Source organism: Argopecten irradians, chromosome 10 (genome assembly GCF_041381155.1).
Source record: "Argopecten irradians isolate NY chromosome 10, Ai_NY, whole genome shotgun sequence".
NCBI lineage: Eukaryota > Metazoa > Mollusca > Bivalvia > Pectinida > Pectinidae > Argopecten > Argopecten irradians.
Window position 1 is genome coordinate 32,519,172 of NC_091143.1, and position 17,959 is coordinate 32,537,130.

The 17,959-nt window shown below is 35.7% G+C and overlaps 1 protein-coding gene across 2 annotated transcripts in view; it reads right to left on the reverse strand.

Moving 5' to 3' along the window:
* Positions 1-17,959, reverse strand: part of LOC138333673 (ankyrin repeat and death domain-containing protein 1A-like) — a 62,252-nt gene that overhangs the window by 25,120 nt on the left and 19,173 nt on the right. The window contains exons 1-2 of one of the 2 annotated variants that reach the window (XM_069282201.1): positions 9,184-9,548; positions 1,345-1,417 (exon numbers count right to left, since the gene is read on the reverse strand). The exons of the other annotated variant lie outside the window; for it this stretch is intronic. Of the exons in view, the coding sequence (XP_069138302.1) occupies positions 1,345-1,417; positions 9,184-9,225 (115 nt within the window). The 5' untranslated portion in view covers positions 9,226-9,548. Of the gene's footprint in view, positions 1-1,344; positions 1,418-9,183; positions 9,549-17,959 lie in introns of those variants that run through there. 2 annotated transcript variants of the gene reach the window in all.

Consider the following 17,959-nt stretch of genomic DNA (forward strand, 5'->3'; position numbering starts at 1 on the left):
TGCCAAACGCAATAATTAAGACTTGATATACAGATAATTATTGCCAAAAATAATACTAGAGATTTGCTATACAGATAATTATTTGCCAAAAGTAATACATGTATTAGAGTCTTACTATAAGTTAATTGTTGCCAAAATTATGAATGACAACTGATACAAGCCATACTTCATGGAATCATGTTATCCCAATTAATGAAAATTAAAAAAAAAATATAATTCATGATGATTATGTTTAGGCGATGATCATATGTTTCTACTTTATTTATGTATATATACATGTATGTATGTGTGTAATTTGTCTGTTTATGTCAAAATATTAATTTTGTTTTGTCCACACGGTTGGAATTACTTCCTTGTCCCATGTCAAAATATTATAAATGGCACTACTAGGCAAGAGGCTTTTTGTGTAAATAACCCACTTTAAGTTGTATAAAATAATCTACGTACAATTTGAATCGTTTTTATTCCAAATCTTAAGCTAAGTAACCGTAGGGGGATGTGTAACCTTGGAAAGGAATAGAGACGTTTTATATTACACGGATTCTAAACCATGTTCACTTTGAAACAATTATACCAAGTTATAAAACTATTAATATTCTTCACGCGTACATGCAATAGAAAAGTGTAGATTGTTTGTTTGTTTGTTACACTTGAGCAAACAAACTATTGGGTGACAAGAAACATTAAACACAACCACTCATGATCAGCGCGCTGTGTCCGTGAAAAACGGTTGCATAACTAGGACACAATCTTAAGTCTCAAAATAGTTTATATATAGAGATGTCCCCAGACACATTGTGTAAAGTAATCTTCGTTATAGAGTGTTCACATAGAGATTAACTACAGATAAACTACAGGGATTTAACACAAGAAACAATATGGTCGTGGTCGTATCGGATTATTTAGACCACAAGCTTAAGGGAAAATGACCTGACGATTTTACCAAAGTTTTGTTAATCTCTAACTGTTATAATAAAAACACACAGAATCTTAAAGCTACATTTGTAAACAACTAGGCTCAATGCACAACTGTTTACTTTGATAGACTGCATGCTTAAATAAATATATTATTTTTTTTTGAAATTACATCATCACTGAAAATACCATTTCACTTTTGGCCAATGATTTACGAACATATTCTTCAACGTAGCGCCTGATGCCATAACAATCAGCAGTTAGCACCGGATGTAGAGGTAATTCACTAGGTAAAGTGTATATAGTATACTATACTTTACAATACACTAGGGTTTTACCTGGTAACAGAAACTACATCTACGTATACCATACACATATATATATATATCTATACCAAGTAGAGTAATAGTTAACTCTAGGTTAGCTTACTTGCCGCGGCTTGAAGCATTGTCGACATTCCACAGTCATTGTCTTTGAGTTTTTTCTTCAGCTCTTCCTCAACCTGTGAATTGATTGCCATTGTGTTAACTGTCATCCCTACCTATATGTAGACTGTCCGGTATTCCCAGTTAGTCATTCATATAACTAGCTAGCCCCTACACCGCACCAATTATCACGAGTCCCCTACCTGGGAGTTTACACTGGCACCTCTTTCACATCTATCCCTGTTCATATTCTGTTTCACCTGTATGCATTATATATACATATCCTGTATAGGGGAAGACGGTCTAAACAATTATCACTAACTCATGTTTACTGGACCGCGCAATCTATCGCAGGTCTATATATCTTCTCGTGCGTTGGCTCCGTATGTCACTTATCCGTATTTAGACGTCCACCCGCGGTGTAATACAGCTAATATCCGTACAATACGGAAAGGTGTCGAAGGGAGAAAGGTCGCGTCTAAGCGGATAATGAATTTCCTGCTACAGTACATTCTCATCAGCGATTTACTGCAACTCTACGAAAGGCCTAAACCGTGGGTTGAGCGTCCTGCCTTCTAACGACTAAGTTAACATACATTTTGTATCTGTGCTTGCAATCAATCTACAATCATCTTCATCAAGTGGTTGTACCACAGTATTATAGCAACGATATTGACATGCAATCTATTTCAATACAACCACAACGTTTCCTGAATCGAAACAAATGAATTATAGATGAGAACTGATATAAATTGCATTGCCGACTATACGGCTTAGTATGGAGTTATCCCCCTTGAGTCTACGATCTCCTGGCGTGTGAACTAGCTATATATAGTGCTATTCGACAGTTGGTGTGATTGATTTAGTAGATTGAAATGCGCCGACAACTCACATGCAAATATCAATATAGTGTATTTGATAGTGAACAGAATGAACGTCTTTGGCAGGGCTTATCATTCATTGCATACAATGCATTTGTATGTTTCCATAAATATTAGAAATAGGGATTGCATTGCGAAACGTGGATACCATTTATACATTGTAAAGCTGATAAATTGGTTATTGAGTTGCACTGGTTAGCGACATAACAATATGCATGTAACAATATGCCAAGGTATTTATTACACGGGATCCCATCAAGCTTTTAAAGTTATATGTGCCGTAATTTTCATACTCGCGAATCAAGATGAGCTTTTAATGTTTTTTCTGTACCTCTCAAATATCAACATTTTTAGAATTACAATGCTTACAATGCAAAAGTTTTAGTTTAACAATTATCATATCATACCAAAGCTCAAAATGAATTTTAGCAGTACTGCCAAACATCGTTATATTTTCGTCTACAAGGCAGTGAAATGAGTACATAGGGTCAGAAATTAAAGCCAGGTATTGGTCCACGATTTCATTTCACATTTTTACAGTGTTATCAATAATTGTAAAGTGATTTCTGCATGTATATTTTCATTTAAATCTATATTTTATAAAGCGTTAAAACAGTGCAAAAACGACTACCAATATCACATTCACGGTCACAGTGCAATGGAATGTAGTCCAACAAGTGAAGTCGTGGTCTAGTATTTCAGGTTTGTACAGTGACACTGTATCGGTACAGTCATACAGAGACTTCTTCAAATTTGCTTTCATCCTAACATAACATAAATTATCAAAATGAACTACACACAGTGAATAAATTATGTGTTGTTGCAAATGCATCACATATATTTCTTCGTGCATTTGAATGACTTAATTTATCGTTACTTATGATTACAGAAAAGAAAATAAGAAATATAAAATCTCCCAGTTATAGTACAATACATGTATTATACCTATAGTTATAATAAGTGATTGGTGTGTCTAGTTTTACTGTATTAGCATTATGACAATTAAGGACAATCTAGGTTCCTATAGAGTAGTGCGATGTTTGATGTGATGTGACAGACGATATACATAGGACATAGCTCTGTATTGTTTTGAACAATTTTTTTTAAAATATTGCTGACTTGCATAAGCATGTTGCCGGAGATTGACGCCGATCGCCATAAGTTTATGATGTAAACATTGTCTAATACTTTTCTCTGTCACACCAGGTTTGTCATAAACTGCCGATGACCAATGCTTACCTCTTGGTCGCCGTTTGGACAATCATGGCAATCAACTTAACAATAATTGACAGATAGAAATAATAGTGTGAAAACATAAATAGATAATTTACTTTTTGATAATTGTTTGTTTTATATATCCATTGGCATTTTTTAAATCCCATTTTAAGAAAAGTTCAAAAGCTGCCACCATTACACCACCAACACAAATCATGTGACCAAAACTTTCTTCAACGCGTTAAAAACACCACCGAAACAAGAGGCATACCCCAGGGTCTTACCGGCAACCTGTGTTCTATCTATGTATTTCCAAGCTTCTTAACGATTATCAAATTGGTTACGATAGATTAAATATTGTCAAAAAGCCGATCTAGGGTAGGCTGGATAATTCTGGTATAGCTTCTTTGTATGAAATAAGATGATCTGAGACCTTCCTAAAATTTGGACTATCTTCCTATATGTCAAGTGTCAAACAGAAATTAGATAAATACCGTTTGAAAGTGTAATTATTGATTCCAGCTTCAGACATTCAACTTAAGTCTATGTACTTTTAATGTAGATAATGGGCAGTGCAGAAATCGATATCATTCAGCATCTTCCAGAAGAGCTATGTTTTGTAATGCTACGAAAAGTCTTGAGTGGGGAGGCAAAAGGTTGTGATGTTGAGCTGAAGAATCGCGTAAAGTCTAACTGTATATGTTCGTCTATGTTAAGGATTAATGTTACTTCCGACATCCATCATGCAACATAATAGTATAAATTAGAGTGTTTGTAAGTAATAAACTTGTAGGAAGCACGTTTGATGTTGGTGACCTATAATTCGAGTTATTGTCATTTCAGAACATCGACCAAAGATTGAACACAGATCATTACAGAAATCCAAATCAACCAGAGTATGTAGTATGTTTGACGTGAATTTTCGCAGAATGATACCATCAGCTTTAGAGTTACGATAGCTTACCAAATTATTACTAAAACGCTCCTACTTGAAGCTCTATCTTCTTAAATTTAAACTGGTATGCGATGCAAATCGATGTAAATGTCCTCTGTGTGTGTTTTATGTTCTTAACATATCGCAACATAGTAATAAATGAAATATGCACCCTGCATTACTACATTCCATTATTGATTCGTCATTTATTACGGACTGTTTCCTCCATTCCACATGTAGTTGTCCAACAAAAAATATAAAGACAATTATTAACGGATATTTAGAACACCCGACAGATACGATTCATATTTATCTGTATTTGTACATATTCGTGTTGTTTGTATATACGAGACCTTTCTTTTTTTTTAGTTTTATTTATAGCATCGCGTTTTGCTTTTTTTTCTTAACATGTCCCATATTATGCATCTACTATATAATGTATGTCTCTGTTTAGTAACTGCATGCTGTGGTATATTTTAACGATTTAAACTTGATATTTTTATTAATATCTTATTTTTCTACATTAATACAATTTCATTTGTTATTAAATGTTTATACCATTGTTTGTCGTAAAAATAGCTCTACAGAGCTAATGCTATTCCATTGTATGTATACGTCACTAAATAATACTTCTTGTATCTTGTATGGAATGGAAGCAACTGTCGTTCCTTTGAAGTGATATTCAGAGACTACGATACAAATAGCCCACTAATTCTATTTTGGTACAGAAAGCGTGGATTATGTTTCAGCGACTTCAATTCCTCCTACCATGATAAAGGATGTTACAAATGACACGCGTAAAAGACAAAAACATTAAAACTAGCTGAAACAAGATCAAAGGAAACATCTAGATGTTAACCTGGAATGCAAAAGTTCTTATTTTACTTCAAGAAAAAAATATTTATAAAGTTGAGTGTATGAACATTCATTTTATAACTACGGTTCTAAATCCTTAAACTTTTAATACAAAACTTCGATATCTGATAACTACTGTTCGATGGATACCAAACATTGGTAAAACAACTTTCAATTTTATATAAATATCTTCCTTGGTTACGAAATGTTTGAAGCAATATATCTATTTCTAAATTGACTTATGGAAGTCCATACCGTATTCCATCCCCATGGTGAAGAGTTTAGATCCATATTTTGGGGATTGAGGTCCGACTCGGTGACACGACTCCATTTTGATCACAGTTGATATAGTGTAATCCAACAGCCTCAACTATCAAACACAATTCTACACCACTACGTATTTACACTAATACCACACTGTCCAGTGTTTATCCTTCTTACATCCTTAGCCGATTACCAATGCTACACATACTATAATAACAGACATTGAAATCCGACAAATACAACGTACATTGGAAGACGAATCCGACAAACTGGCAAGCATCTAGCCTTACCAGCCATTTTATAGCCTACAGCCCCACCATTCTCGATGTTAATCATCGTTTTCCCACTATTTTTCTAAATACGGAAACACTGGTAGTTTGAAATTGTGAATATTTCATGTCGAAATGGCAAGCCATTCGGGAAAGTGTTTTTCAATGTGATTTGTACGTGGAGTTGTCACCTTGGTTTTATGACTTGTACGGACTAACCTCACACGGCTTCCATTGATTTCTGTACTTTCAGTGACGTTGATGACAATGTAATCTGTATGGATGCAGTGGTGATGGTTTGATGTATAGGAGGACCAGAATACATCGATTTCGAGGTGTCCAATGGCATGTGTTGTCAAAATCGTAAATGTATTTATATTCCTAAGCCTTTGCAACACTGTTAAAGATGTTCCACCACCACCGCTGACGAATGGTATTTTGTTCTCTATCGAAAACAGTAACAGATGATTTTATATTTTTCTTCAACTACAAAATTTACCCGCTTTATTCCATTATCCTCATTGGGAAGTTTGGGCGTCTTATTTTACTTCAAGAAAAAAATATTTAAAATATGATTTATTGCTTCCAGAAAACATGCACGGTACTATACTTTATATGGATTGAAGTACTGATTACGCATGCACGAAAAGCAAAATATGTTATTTAATATGTATTTTTGTGTTAATTAGACACATATACATGCTCAAAGATGCTCCGCCGCTGAAAAATGGTATTTTTTCACTGTCAAAAACAGGAGCTGACGATTAAGTATTTTTCTTAAGTTACAAAAGTTACTTACTTTACACAGTTACAACCACTGAAAAGTTTGAGCTTTTAATTTGACTTCAAAGAGACAATTCAGTCTAAGAGTACATTAAAATTTGTACATATATCGGGAAAAACCCAGTTCTAATTGAAATTAGATCAGTCGGTTTTACTGTGATATGCCTGAAAAGCCCATGGTTGAGACATGTGTGTAGATGTTCAAACTCGCTCGCTGTCCGCCATTACACGTTGTGGTTGAACTTCTTGTATGCCGAGCCCTGTCCCTTGCTCGTAGAGTAATGCAACTTTTGTCTAGAACTGCTCAAATCGCTCTGACAGTAGTGCGTTTACCTTATTAGATGAATTGTCTTGCCTAAAATCATTTTATCACCTTCTCAGTGGTTATGTAGTTTATTTGTTTAACGTGCGTGACTTTGGCTCGGGTATGGGTACAGCGTCCATATTGTACCTCCTTAATCGTATTGATCAACGATTTGATATTTCAACGATATTAATTAAAATACTAAACAATGACGTGGAATTTGTCGACATTTTATGTTATATGTTTCATAAGAAATGTAGAACAATACATTTATGCCATATTTTGCTTCTTGGTTATGTAAAAGAATTAGCCTCAGTGAATTGTCCCTTTATGTTAAAAATATGAAAAATAATTAATTGCATCCCGAAAAAATTCCATGGCACTATATCCTATATGGAATGAAGTACTGATTGCGCATGCACCAAAGGCGAAATAAATCATTTTACATTATTTTTTGTGTTAATTAGACTTATGTATACACGATAATACACTAATTATTGTTCAAATAATGAATATCAATTATGCTCTGTCGGCGGTAGAGCATCTTTAAACATAGGTTATTGTTCAAATGATGAGTATTGTTTATGTTCTGTCGGCGGTGAAGCATCTTTAATCCAATGGTTTGTATTATTAATCTGTATTTTGAGAACTACGTTACACTCTAACTAGTATACATTTTGGAGATGTTTTTTTGTTTCACCTACCTATGATAAATCACCTGTTGATATAGTTCTCATAACATTATATTTTCCTATCAGATATTATTTGGAAATGACCCAGATAGTGAAAAAGCATTGCTGTCATCTCTCTAGTCACTGTCCTAATAGTCATGTCTTTTATCAATACAGTTTGTTTGACAAGGAAACATCTGAAGCATATTTGATTATAATCAATATTGCAACTGATGGAAGATTGGTGTCATGAACCAAGTTCATGATTTGATCTTTTAGTGACTTAAATAAACTGTATGTTTTGATGATATAATATCAGTGATTTAAATAGTATTTTAATCTCTGATAATATCTCATACATGTGATGCTAGAATGCATGTACAGCGACTAGAGCGGATATACATACGCTGTACCCGGCCTGCAGACAGCAGCTATCTGCCTAGAAGAGAGTTGCAATATTGCAGCTACATGCATTTGCTATACACAATAAAGTATATTCCTCGGTTCTGTTATTTTTAAATGACATTGGAAGACTATCTTGAGGGACAGTTATACGAAACATGGACCCTGGCTTGTACTTTACGCTTTACGAATCTACCCAAAGGCAAAAATGCATTGCATTATTAGTATTACATAGCACTTACAGTTAGGGTGATTGACTACTGTATGAGCTGGGATATATCAAAAAGAAAAGCGAAACATAGCTGTATTCATTTGTAAATGTTTTGTTTATAAACAAACCTCGCGATTCAAACCGTAACATACTAACGATACGTTGGTTTGGACGAACGGGATCGACCGCAATGTTACGACCGATTTGTGTGTGTGGAAAGTGAACGCTTGTGTGTCGGTTAGAGCTTAAAATATTCATAGCCCGTCACGCTGATAGATGGGGATGCTGCTCTGTATGTTCTTTATTAGACCTAAATATAACTACATCATTGTGTGTAGGGATCAATACCGTCTAATGATAGTTATTTACATAGTCGTTTAAAGCAAATGAGATTTTAAATCATATTAATTTACTACTATTGGCGCACCGTAAACGAACGCACCCGGATGCAGGGGAGGTAACTACGTATTCACACAGCTGCCAGATAGTGAAAGAGGTGCCAGGGACGATAGGCTTTACGACATTCACAATCAATACTAAATGTCAATAGGCTTTTGTTGTTAAGTAAGATCGGAAGGAAAAGCGGCAATGTAAACTAGGTAGTATAGAATCTGTCCAGCACCTCACTATAGTAACAAGTTCTCTATTGATTCATGTAGAATACGCAACTAGATTTTTACTTATCACGCACAACTCAATACTGCTATACATTATATCGATAACTGCAGAAATACAAAAAAAGAAATAATAGAATTATAATTATATTTACGAGGTCTACGAGAGCTACAATGTAAGTATTTCTCAATACATTTTAAGTCTATGGTATTATTTTTACAAAATGTTGATATATTGATTAATGCTATTTTTTAAGACCAATCAACATAGAATCATTGATATAGAATATAAAATATTTTTGAATAAAATTAACCACTACATGCTCGTTGAAAATAAAGATATATAATGTAAAAAAACACACATATATATATTAGGAATGCTAGCACAATGCTACCCGTATTTCCATGTTATGAGCTATGATAAACAAGATGTATACAACCTCAAAGGAAGGAAGAATGTCCATAATCCTAGAGAGATCCATCCTGGCGTATTGAACACTGAATCAGATCCACATATAAACCAAATGTCAGATATCAATTCCTCGGAATGCTATTAATTACAGAACTAGGGCGGTTGTCCATCAGTTTTCCAAGCAGATACCATTAACCATCCGTTATCTATAACCCTTACATTAGCAGACATGCTTTAGGAAATTTACTATAAATAAAGTCTCCCGTGTGATTTTTTTCAATATGCATGTAACCATGGAAACACAACACCATCTTAAGACGATAGTGTACACATATTCCAACTATCCTGACGTGCTAATTCCAGTAGAATTTACTATAGACTTCATACGTAGTCTGCTGTCTTCTAGTACATGTCACGCTTGGGGGATACTGGCAGCGCTCGCATGATTAAACATGGCTGACGAATCAATAGAATTTTCATTAAAACAGTGCCAGAAAGCACGGCGACGAGGACAGGTGTATACTGCAGCACTAGTGGCCCTTACACGCACACACCACCAAACAGCAGAGTTTCGATTTTTATTTCGAAGTGCCCTACAACGTCATCACCAATAGTATAGGGACATGTCTTTGCCTTGTAGAGATCTAATTGCCTGCCTCAGCAATGTTTGTGTCTCCAAACTGTCCGCGGTGAGGGTTAGAAAGTACTCCCGCGGTACCAGAGGACCGCCCGCTAACCCAGATTCTAGCCCTCGTCAGAGGATTTGAGTTGACACACTTATGATCTGAAGCTACACCATACATTCTGTATAGTAGTATATGGTTTGGATAAATGTTGCCTCTTACTTCATAGATGACGATGACATCCGATTTCCTCGTATCATTTCAATGGATCTATAGAATTGTCATCTTTATCTTCTAGTGTCGCCCAATAACAAGTAATGTGTTGAATTTAGCCCACAGTTTTCATGAGAGAGTTACGTCTCAACGTAAAGTTACATAGTATAAGAGTACCAGCACCAAGAACAATAAGGTAGAATTGAAGCACTTATATACACTGACATCAAAGCCATGAACGAAAAGTAGGCTGATACAATGTGACTATTTGATTTGTCCAATCAGAAGCATGGATCTACTACTCATCTATATGGGGACAGATAGGATCTCTGAAGGATTGTCACAGCCTGTATACGCTATACTAAAAGCATTTATGAATGTCTATGTGCATTGAGTTCCTAGGATCATGTTTGCAATTCTCATATGCTAGGTTTAAATTGCATCAATATTGTCTATTATACAAAGAGAATGCTGTTTTGGAACAAAAGCTTTTAATCAATATGTCTCCTCTTACTCTGTAAAACGTTTACATGATGCAGTTTGATCGGTCGATTTATTCCAGGGAAAATGAACTTTGTCTTATACATTAATACATTGTTAAAATAACTACGAGCATACACTGTGTGTATACAGAAATATTTATCTATGAAAAGTGTGTTCGATACTAAGAAACAACGTCGTAAATGCTACAACGTGTAGGTTAGTTCAGTAGAAAACTTTTTCTATGTCTGATCTAGTCAGCACACTCTAGCCACAACTTCAAACCCCATATTTTGTAACTCAATCTACCCAAATAACCTGACAGTCTTTTTCGAAATTTTGACGCGTCAACTGGTTCTTCCTTTATTTCTCCTTCCCTTTGTTTCTTGCTTACAGAAATAAAATTGATTTGAGTTTGTCTTCTGCAGCAGGCTGTAACATGTATCACTTTAGGTATCAACTATTCGTATGGCTTATATCTGAAATAACGATATGCAAATATCTACAAACCGAACCATCAAATGAACCATCTCCATATTGATCAATGGAACTCATATGTTTATTAATAACATCCATAAGAAACTACTAGGTTTTCACATCCACGATGTAGAGGTGACTATTTAATGACAAATATCAGGAACAAGGCATTAGAGTGTCTAAATATCACTTTGAACGTAATCTAGCCAATCACATAAAAGACAATCTAAAACAGTTCTGGAAATATATACTGTCAAAAACCAAAACAAGACAATCTGTAGGGGAATTGGAGGATTCGAGTGGGAAAAGATGGAGTGACGGAGTGACAGCAGAGACAAGGCCAATATGTTTAATGAATACTTCTCTAGTGTTTTCAAAGTTGATCCAGACGTAGACCTACCCACTTTCACTACAAGAAACTTCAATTCTGCTTTGTAAAAAGTCATCATAACTAAAGAAAAAAATCAAACCAGCAATCTTGAAACTGAATCCAAACAAATCATTCGGTCCAGACATATATTATCCAAAACTGATTGCAGAAGCATCTTATGAACTGATTGAGCCGCTAGAAATAATATTCAAGAAATCAAAAGAAGAAGGAACACTACCGTCAGATTGGAAGGTTGTTCATGTAACACCAAGTCACAAAAATGGTTCTAGACTTAAAACAGATAATTACCGTGCAATAAGTCTAATGCCGATCCCGTGCAAAATTCTTAAACGAATTCTGAAAAATGAAATCCTCACTCATGGAGATCAAACGGTTTATTTTCAAATCACCAGCATGGCTTCATGAAACCAACTCAATAAGGTCACAGTTTACATTTCCAATAAAATAGACGAGGGCAAAACCTCGACATCATATACCTCGATTTTAGTAAAACTTTCGTCAGGGTCCCTCAAAAAAGGTTACTTCTAAAATTGGAATAAGGTGGTATCAGAGGAAATGTTTTACAGTGGATCAAAAACTTTCTCGTTGGAATGAAGCAGCAGGTATGTATTGACGGTGAACTCTTCTACCTACATAAGTAATGTCATAAGCGGTGTCCCTCAGGTGAAAATTTTAGGGCCAATATCATTTTTAATTTTCGTGACAATATTCCGGAAGTAGTGCAAACCGTACATGTAATAAAATGTTTGCTGACGACGCGAAATTATTAAAAGGAGTAAGCAACAATGATGACAAAGAGGATCTACAGAAAGATGTTGAGTACATTTGCAAATGGACCGAGACCTGGAACATGCAATTTAACCCAAAGTGGTGTAAACACCTGTGTATTGGTGACTACAAGAACAACACAAATAAGTACATGTATAACATCGAAAACGAAGGTCAAAAAGTAAAATCACCAAAACTTAATCCAAAAAAGATCTTGCCGTAACTTTTGATAAGAAAATGAAATTTAGTGAGCACGCCTTCAACTGTGTTTTAAAAGCTAACAAATTAACTGTTCTGGTCTTCAAAAGCTTTCCCTACATCGACACAAGAGTGTTCCTTAACTTCTACAGGTCCCTATTTCGTCCTAATATGGAATATGCATCTCTGCCATCATTCAATTTTCAAGATTATCAACAATATTGATAAAGTCAGCAAAAATAAATTGTTTACGATGTCTTCCATCACCTTTACAAAGGTCATTCTAAAAAGATCGTGAATCCAGTATTCAGACTAAAAGTAACCAAACACCGGTTTAACATCCGAATTGCAGAACTCGTTTAAATCGCGCCTTAACCAGCACTGACACAGTGACACATTTTCTCCTACTTCTTATAATGCTACATGATTGATTAATTGATCATATTCAAGGGTACGCCTCCAGAAGCTATAGTAGGGCTTAAATTGGTGTTTTATTTGCATGATTACATGATTATAATATGTTTGCATTAGAAAACAAATTTCTCATTCAAATCATTAATCAATTGTCGTTGTTGCTGTTGTTTGATGGTTTTTGTAATTGTTAACCTCTGTGTGCATTTTCATTATTTCTAAATAACACTTATTAAAAGAACTAAAGAGTTATCGTTTAATATATTTACATTTCGTGTAATGGACCCCAATCAAAAGGAAAACAAAATATGCGTAAACTATATCATTAGTAATCCTGATGAAACGCTCGTTTTTAATAATGTTAAAGTTTCTCCGACATAAATACTAGTATAGATGCGATCATCATCGCATGCAATACCTATGCACCACCTAGAGATGTAGTTTGTAGAGGAAATATGTATCCGAGTGTTCCAGTACAATATCTGATACCTGAAGTACACACCTCGGTGACACCGTGACCCCGGAGTCATCGTAACCAGTAGAACAAGCATCAGATAAACTGCTGATTCTATCGTTGTTGTCGTTCACGCTGTTGATTGCCGGTAGATGGCGTGCCGAGGTGTGGGAGTAATGTCGGTTTCCCCTCGGTAGTTAGTGCGCGATCACCTATATTGAGTATATCATGCAGGTTTAATGTCTTACACATGCACGTGTCCTCATCAATCTTTCTATTTCATCGAACAACTAGCTCATCAATATATGCATTACTGTATGTTAGACTACTCAGTATATAAACCCGTAGGGGAAGATTGAGATCCGTATGTAATGCAAGCATCGCTTAATAATGTTCACTCATTGCATTGAATAAGATACGGATGCTTCCTGTGGGATGTCACGTTTACCTTATGTAAGTTATCAATAAACCATGAAGGTGCCATTAGCGACGACTAAATAGTTTGAGTTATAAGTTCCTGGGGTTTTCCCAGTATAAACCCTGTTTTTGTCGTATCAGTAATTGTCCGGGACATTGCAATACGTAACGGCCAGAGAACGGCCGTAGAGCAAGACTAATTACATATAAGTTGGAGCCAGCCAATTTGTCATTGTAGCCTATGCCAACAATAGTATAAGGATGCCAGATATTCCGCGTGATTAAAAGACGAATGTCCGTCTAGGCGCCAGCCACTTTATGCTACAGGAGATACATGTAGTCCGGACATTTTATAGTCTCTGAACATCACGGTGACGCGTTTCCTGTCAGTGACAAAAGTCATCCATAATGGTATGGCCATACTTGTCCAAGATTAGGACAATGCTGGCACGCTTAGACATTTAAAGGAACATTAGAGCAGTCATGCGTGTTAAAGACAACAAGAGTTAAAGCAAAGCACGACAAGATCAATACGTACCAGTATATTAAGTTTTGTTTCCATTAGAATATTGTTCAGCATATCAGAATGTGGAGTGATATGAAACAAACAATGCCGAAGGAGAATAGAGATGTGCATAATGTATGGTATGGAATTGGGAATACTGGAACGATCAAGGTTTATATATATATTTAGGCAGATTTCAAAGTTAGCCTACATGTAGTAACTAGCGTGATATGAAGCCTACAGTCTACATATTTAATAATATGCCAGAAATTCGTCGACACAGCGCAATATGAAATGAGTCAGTTTCCGCTTGTCTTGCTATGTGTATTGAATATAAATGCTATGTCGAATTTCATGTCGAATTTAAAAACATCATCTAATTTCATATGTTACACTCATTTCTACTGGTTAGCTGATTGAGAATATTTCCCCAAAGACCGAAAGACTTTTCCGTCGAGTTTTATGACGTTATACATACAGAACGTTTTCGCCGACAAACTTGATATTGCAATAGACCGCAATATGAAATACGTTTCCGCAAAGCTTTGGCATATGTTGACATAAGATACAATGACAAGTTGTTTGAAGCCTAAGGTTTTATTTGTATTGCCTGGAAGAATTCTGCGTCGAGTATTATGACCTAATACACGAAGAACATTTTCGCTGACAATTTCAAAAGCGCTACAACCAAGCGCTACAACCATGCACAATATCTATGAGTAATCGCCTTCCTTATTTTTGTCTGTGATTTCATAAACCCAAACAATATTGAGAATGATGCTTAATTATTTGATTTGAGGGATTTGCTTATACCATCTTAGGGTTAGTTTAATGCAGAGGATTTAATCTTTAAGAAAGCACAGCAATTGTGATTTTATAAGATGGATGTTTTCATATCAGCTTAAGTAACGTGGGAATGGTCATGTTTTAGACGTTGATACCAAATTCGCCTTGGTTAGGTTGTATATAATAGTGTTATTGATAACTAAATAGTTATTACAATACACAAAAATAGCGTCCAACATAAGGTAATAGTAGATACAAAATAGTATAAAAAAACCACGTGGCTTTCCAGAAAAAAGTTGTTCATTTCAGTTTACTCGTGAATAGAATTTGGAGCACATGGCCGCGTACGAATTGGTCCCTATGTGACCTAGTGGAGCAGTGCCTCCGAATCATCACTCAATTTTCTAAACTTATTTGTAGGTTTTCAAATATTTAATGCGTATACAAGCATTTACATAATAGTTTTGTCCAAAACAAACATTACTACCATTTTAATATCTACCGTACCGCTCGCAAGACGTCAAATTCATAATTTGTAGACTTGCAGTATAAATTCCGTTCAGAAAGGCCTTCATATGAAAATAATATTCAATGTTATTGCCTACTAAGCGATATAAAACAAATTAGATAAAATACATACAAACGTTTTGATAATGGTTTGCATAACCATTACTTTGTTCCATTTGCATTAATAGGCACCAATTATAGTTCTAGAGACGACACCATTTTCTGTCAAAAAGTCTTTTGAGCTACAATATTACAGCTAATTGCAAACTAAACGCAAGGATTTACAGAATCATATGAAGAAATACATTACAGTAAATAATCGACAGATGAGCCTTAATCTTGCCATGAAGATAAACAACACTAATTTTAATGACAAATTTCATAACATCCAGTTTATGGCATGTAAAATTAATAATTGAAATAATAACGAAGCACTAGTAAAAACATCTTTACTATTCATTGTCACTCTGAAGGACGATTTTCCTGAAGGACCATTTTCCTGAAGGATAATGTAACACCAAATCTTATTTTCTGATTTCTAGAAACTGGACGCCGTCTTGTGTAAAACAATGCCAGTTCATGGACCACACACTATGGCAATAGAAAACAATATCCGATAAGTTATATCTTGGAAACCTTTCTCCGTCAGTTTATAGTAGGTATTACATTTTGTATGAATACGTCTCTGATTATATCCTTATAGCATCTGAGACCCGGATGTACTAGAGTCGGATTATAGAATTAACGTTCTAAAATGATCAAAAAGTACTCACCAGTATTATTCATTTGGTAACGTTATGTTAAAATCAGATGTTTAATCCAACTGGACTAACCTTCACCGATTATGTAATAGAATGTTTTTGGAACATTGGTAGTGGCCTGTTCTAGTATCATAAATCTTGTGGCTTTGGCAAAATTGTGGATATAGTATATGCTTCATATGTTTATTTAGCGTCATTTATGATATCCATAAGATTCCTAGAACATATTTAATTAATTTAAATATGATCAAAAGAATGATGCATGGAACATGCAATAGCTGCCGATATTATAATACTTATTTATATCACTATGAAGAATGTGTGCATTGTAAATGTACGATCAATATTGCCCTACCGAGTTTCTACTGTTACTGCCGGAGTTATATGATAAGGGGAGTAACTACACTAAAGGACCTGACTTGGTGTTACAACGAGTTACATCCCATTGAACGTCCAATGAACACTTATTTCAACAACCCTTCAGAAACGAGCCAAATGGCTGCAGAAGGTATGCGCTGATGGTTTCGAAGGATTAAAATATAATTATATAATAATGATTTGGTTGCAATAAAATGGAACTATAGCAGGAGTCTTAACATCTTTAACTAGTACATAAAAATACCATACATAAACACTAAAAACATGCAAAGTTACCTTGACCATTTTACCCCGTTTAAACATGTCTGTCCTGTTACACACATACACCAGTGACATTTCTCTCCTGTTACACACATCAGTGACATTTCTGTCCCGGTATACACATACTGGTATGTCACTTGTCAGTGACATGTCCGTCCGGTTACACACATACCAGTGACATGTCTGTCTTTTACACACATACCAGTGACATGTCCGTCCAAGTACACACACACCAGTGACATGTCCGTCCGGTTACACACATACCAGTGACATGTATGTCCTGTTACACGCAACAGTGACATGTCTGTCATGTTACACACATACCAGTGACATGTCCGTCCGAGTACACACACACCAGTGACATTTCTATCCTGTTACACGCCAGTGAAATGTCTGTCCTGTTACACACAAACCAGTGACATTTCTCTCCTGTTATACACATACCAGTGACATGTCCGTCCGAGTACACACACACCAGTGACATGTCTTTCCTGTTAAACACACCAGTGTCATTTCTGTCCTGTAACTGACAAGTGACATATCTGTCCTGTTACACACACACACTAGTGACATTTCTGTCCTGTTACACACACACCAGTGACATGTCTGTCCTGTTACACACACACCAGTGACATTTCTGTCCTGTTACACACACACTGGTGACATTTCTGTCCTGTTACACACACACCAGTGACATTTTCTGTACAACACCAGTGACATTTCTGTCCTGTTACACACACACCAGTGACATTTCTGTCCTGTTACACACACCAGTGACATTTCTGTCCTGTTACACACACCAGTGACATTTCTGTCCTGTTACACACACCAGTGACATTTCTGTCCTGTTACACACACCAGTGACATTTCTGTCCTATTACACACACACCAGTGACATTTCTGTCCTGTTACACAACACACCAGTGACATTTCTGTTCCTGTTAACACACACCAGTGACATTTCTGTCCTGTTACACACACACCAGTGACATTTCTGTCCTGTTTACACACACACCAGTGACATTTCTGTCCTGTTACACACACACCAGTGACATTTCTGTCCTGTTACACACACCAGTGACATTTCTGTCCTGTTACACACACCAGTGACATTTCTGTCCTGTTACACACACCAGTGACATGTCTGTCCTGTTACACACACCAGTGACATGTC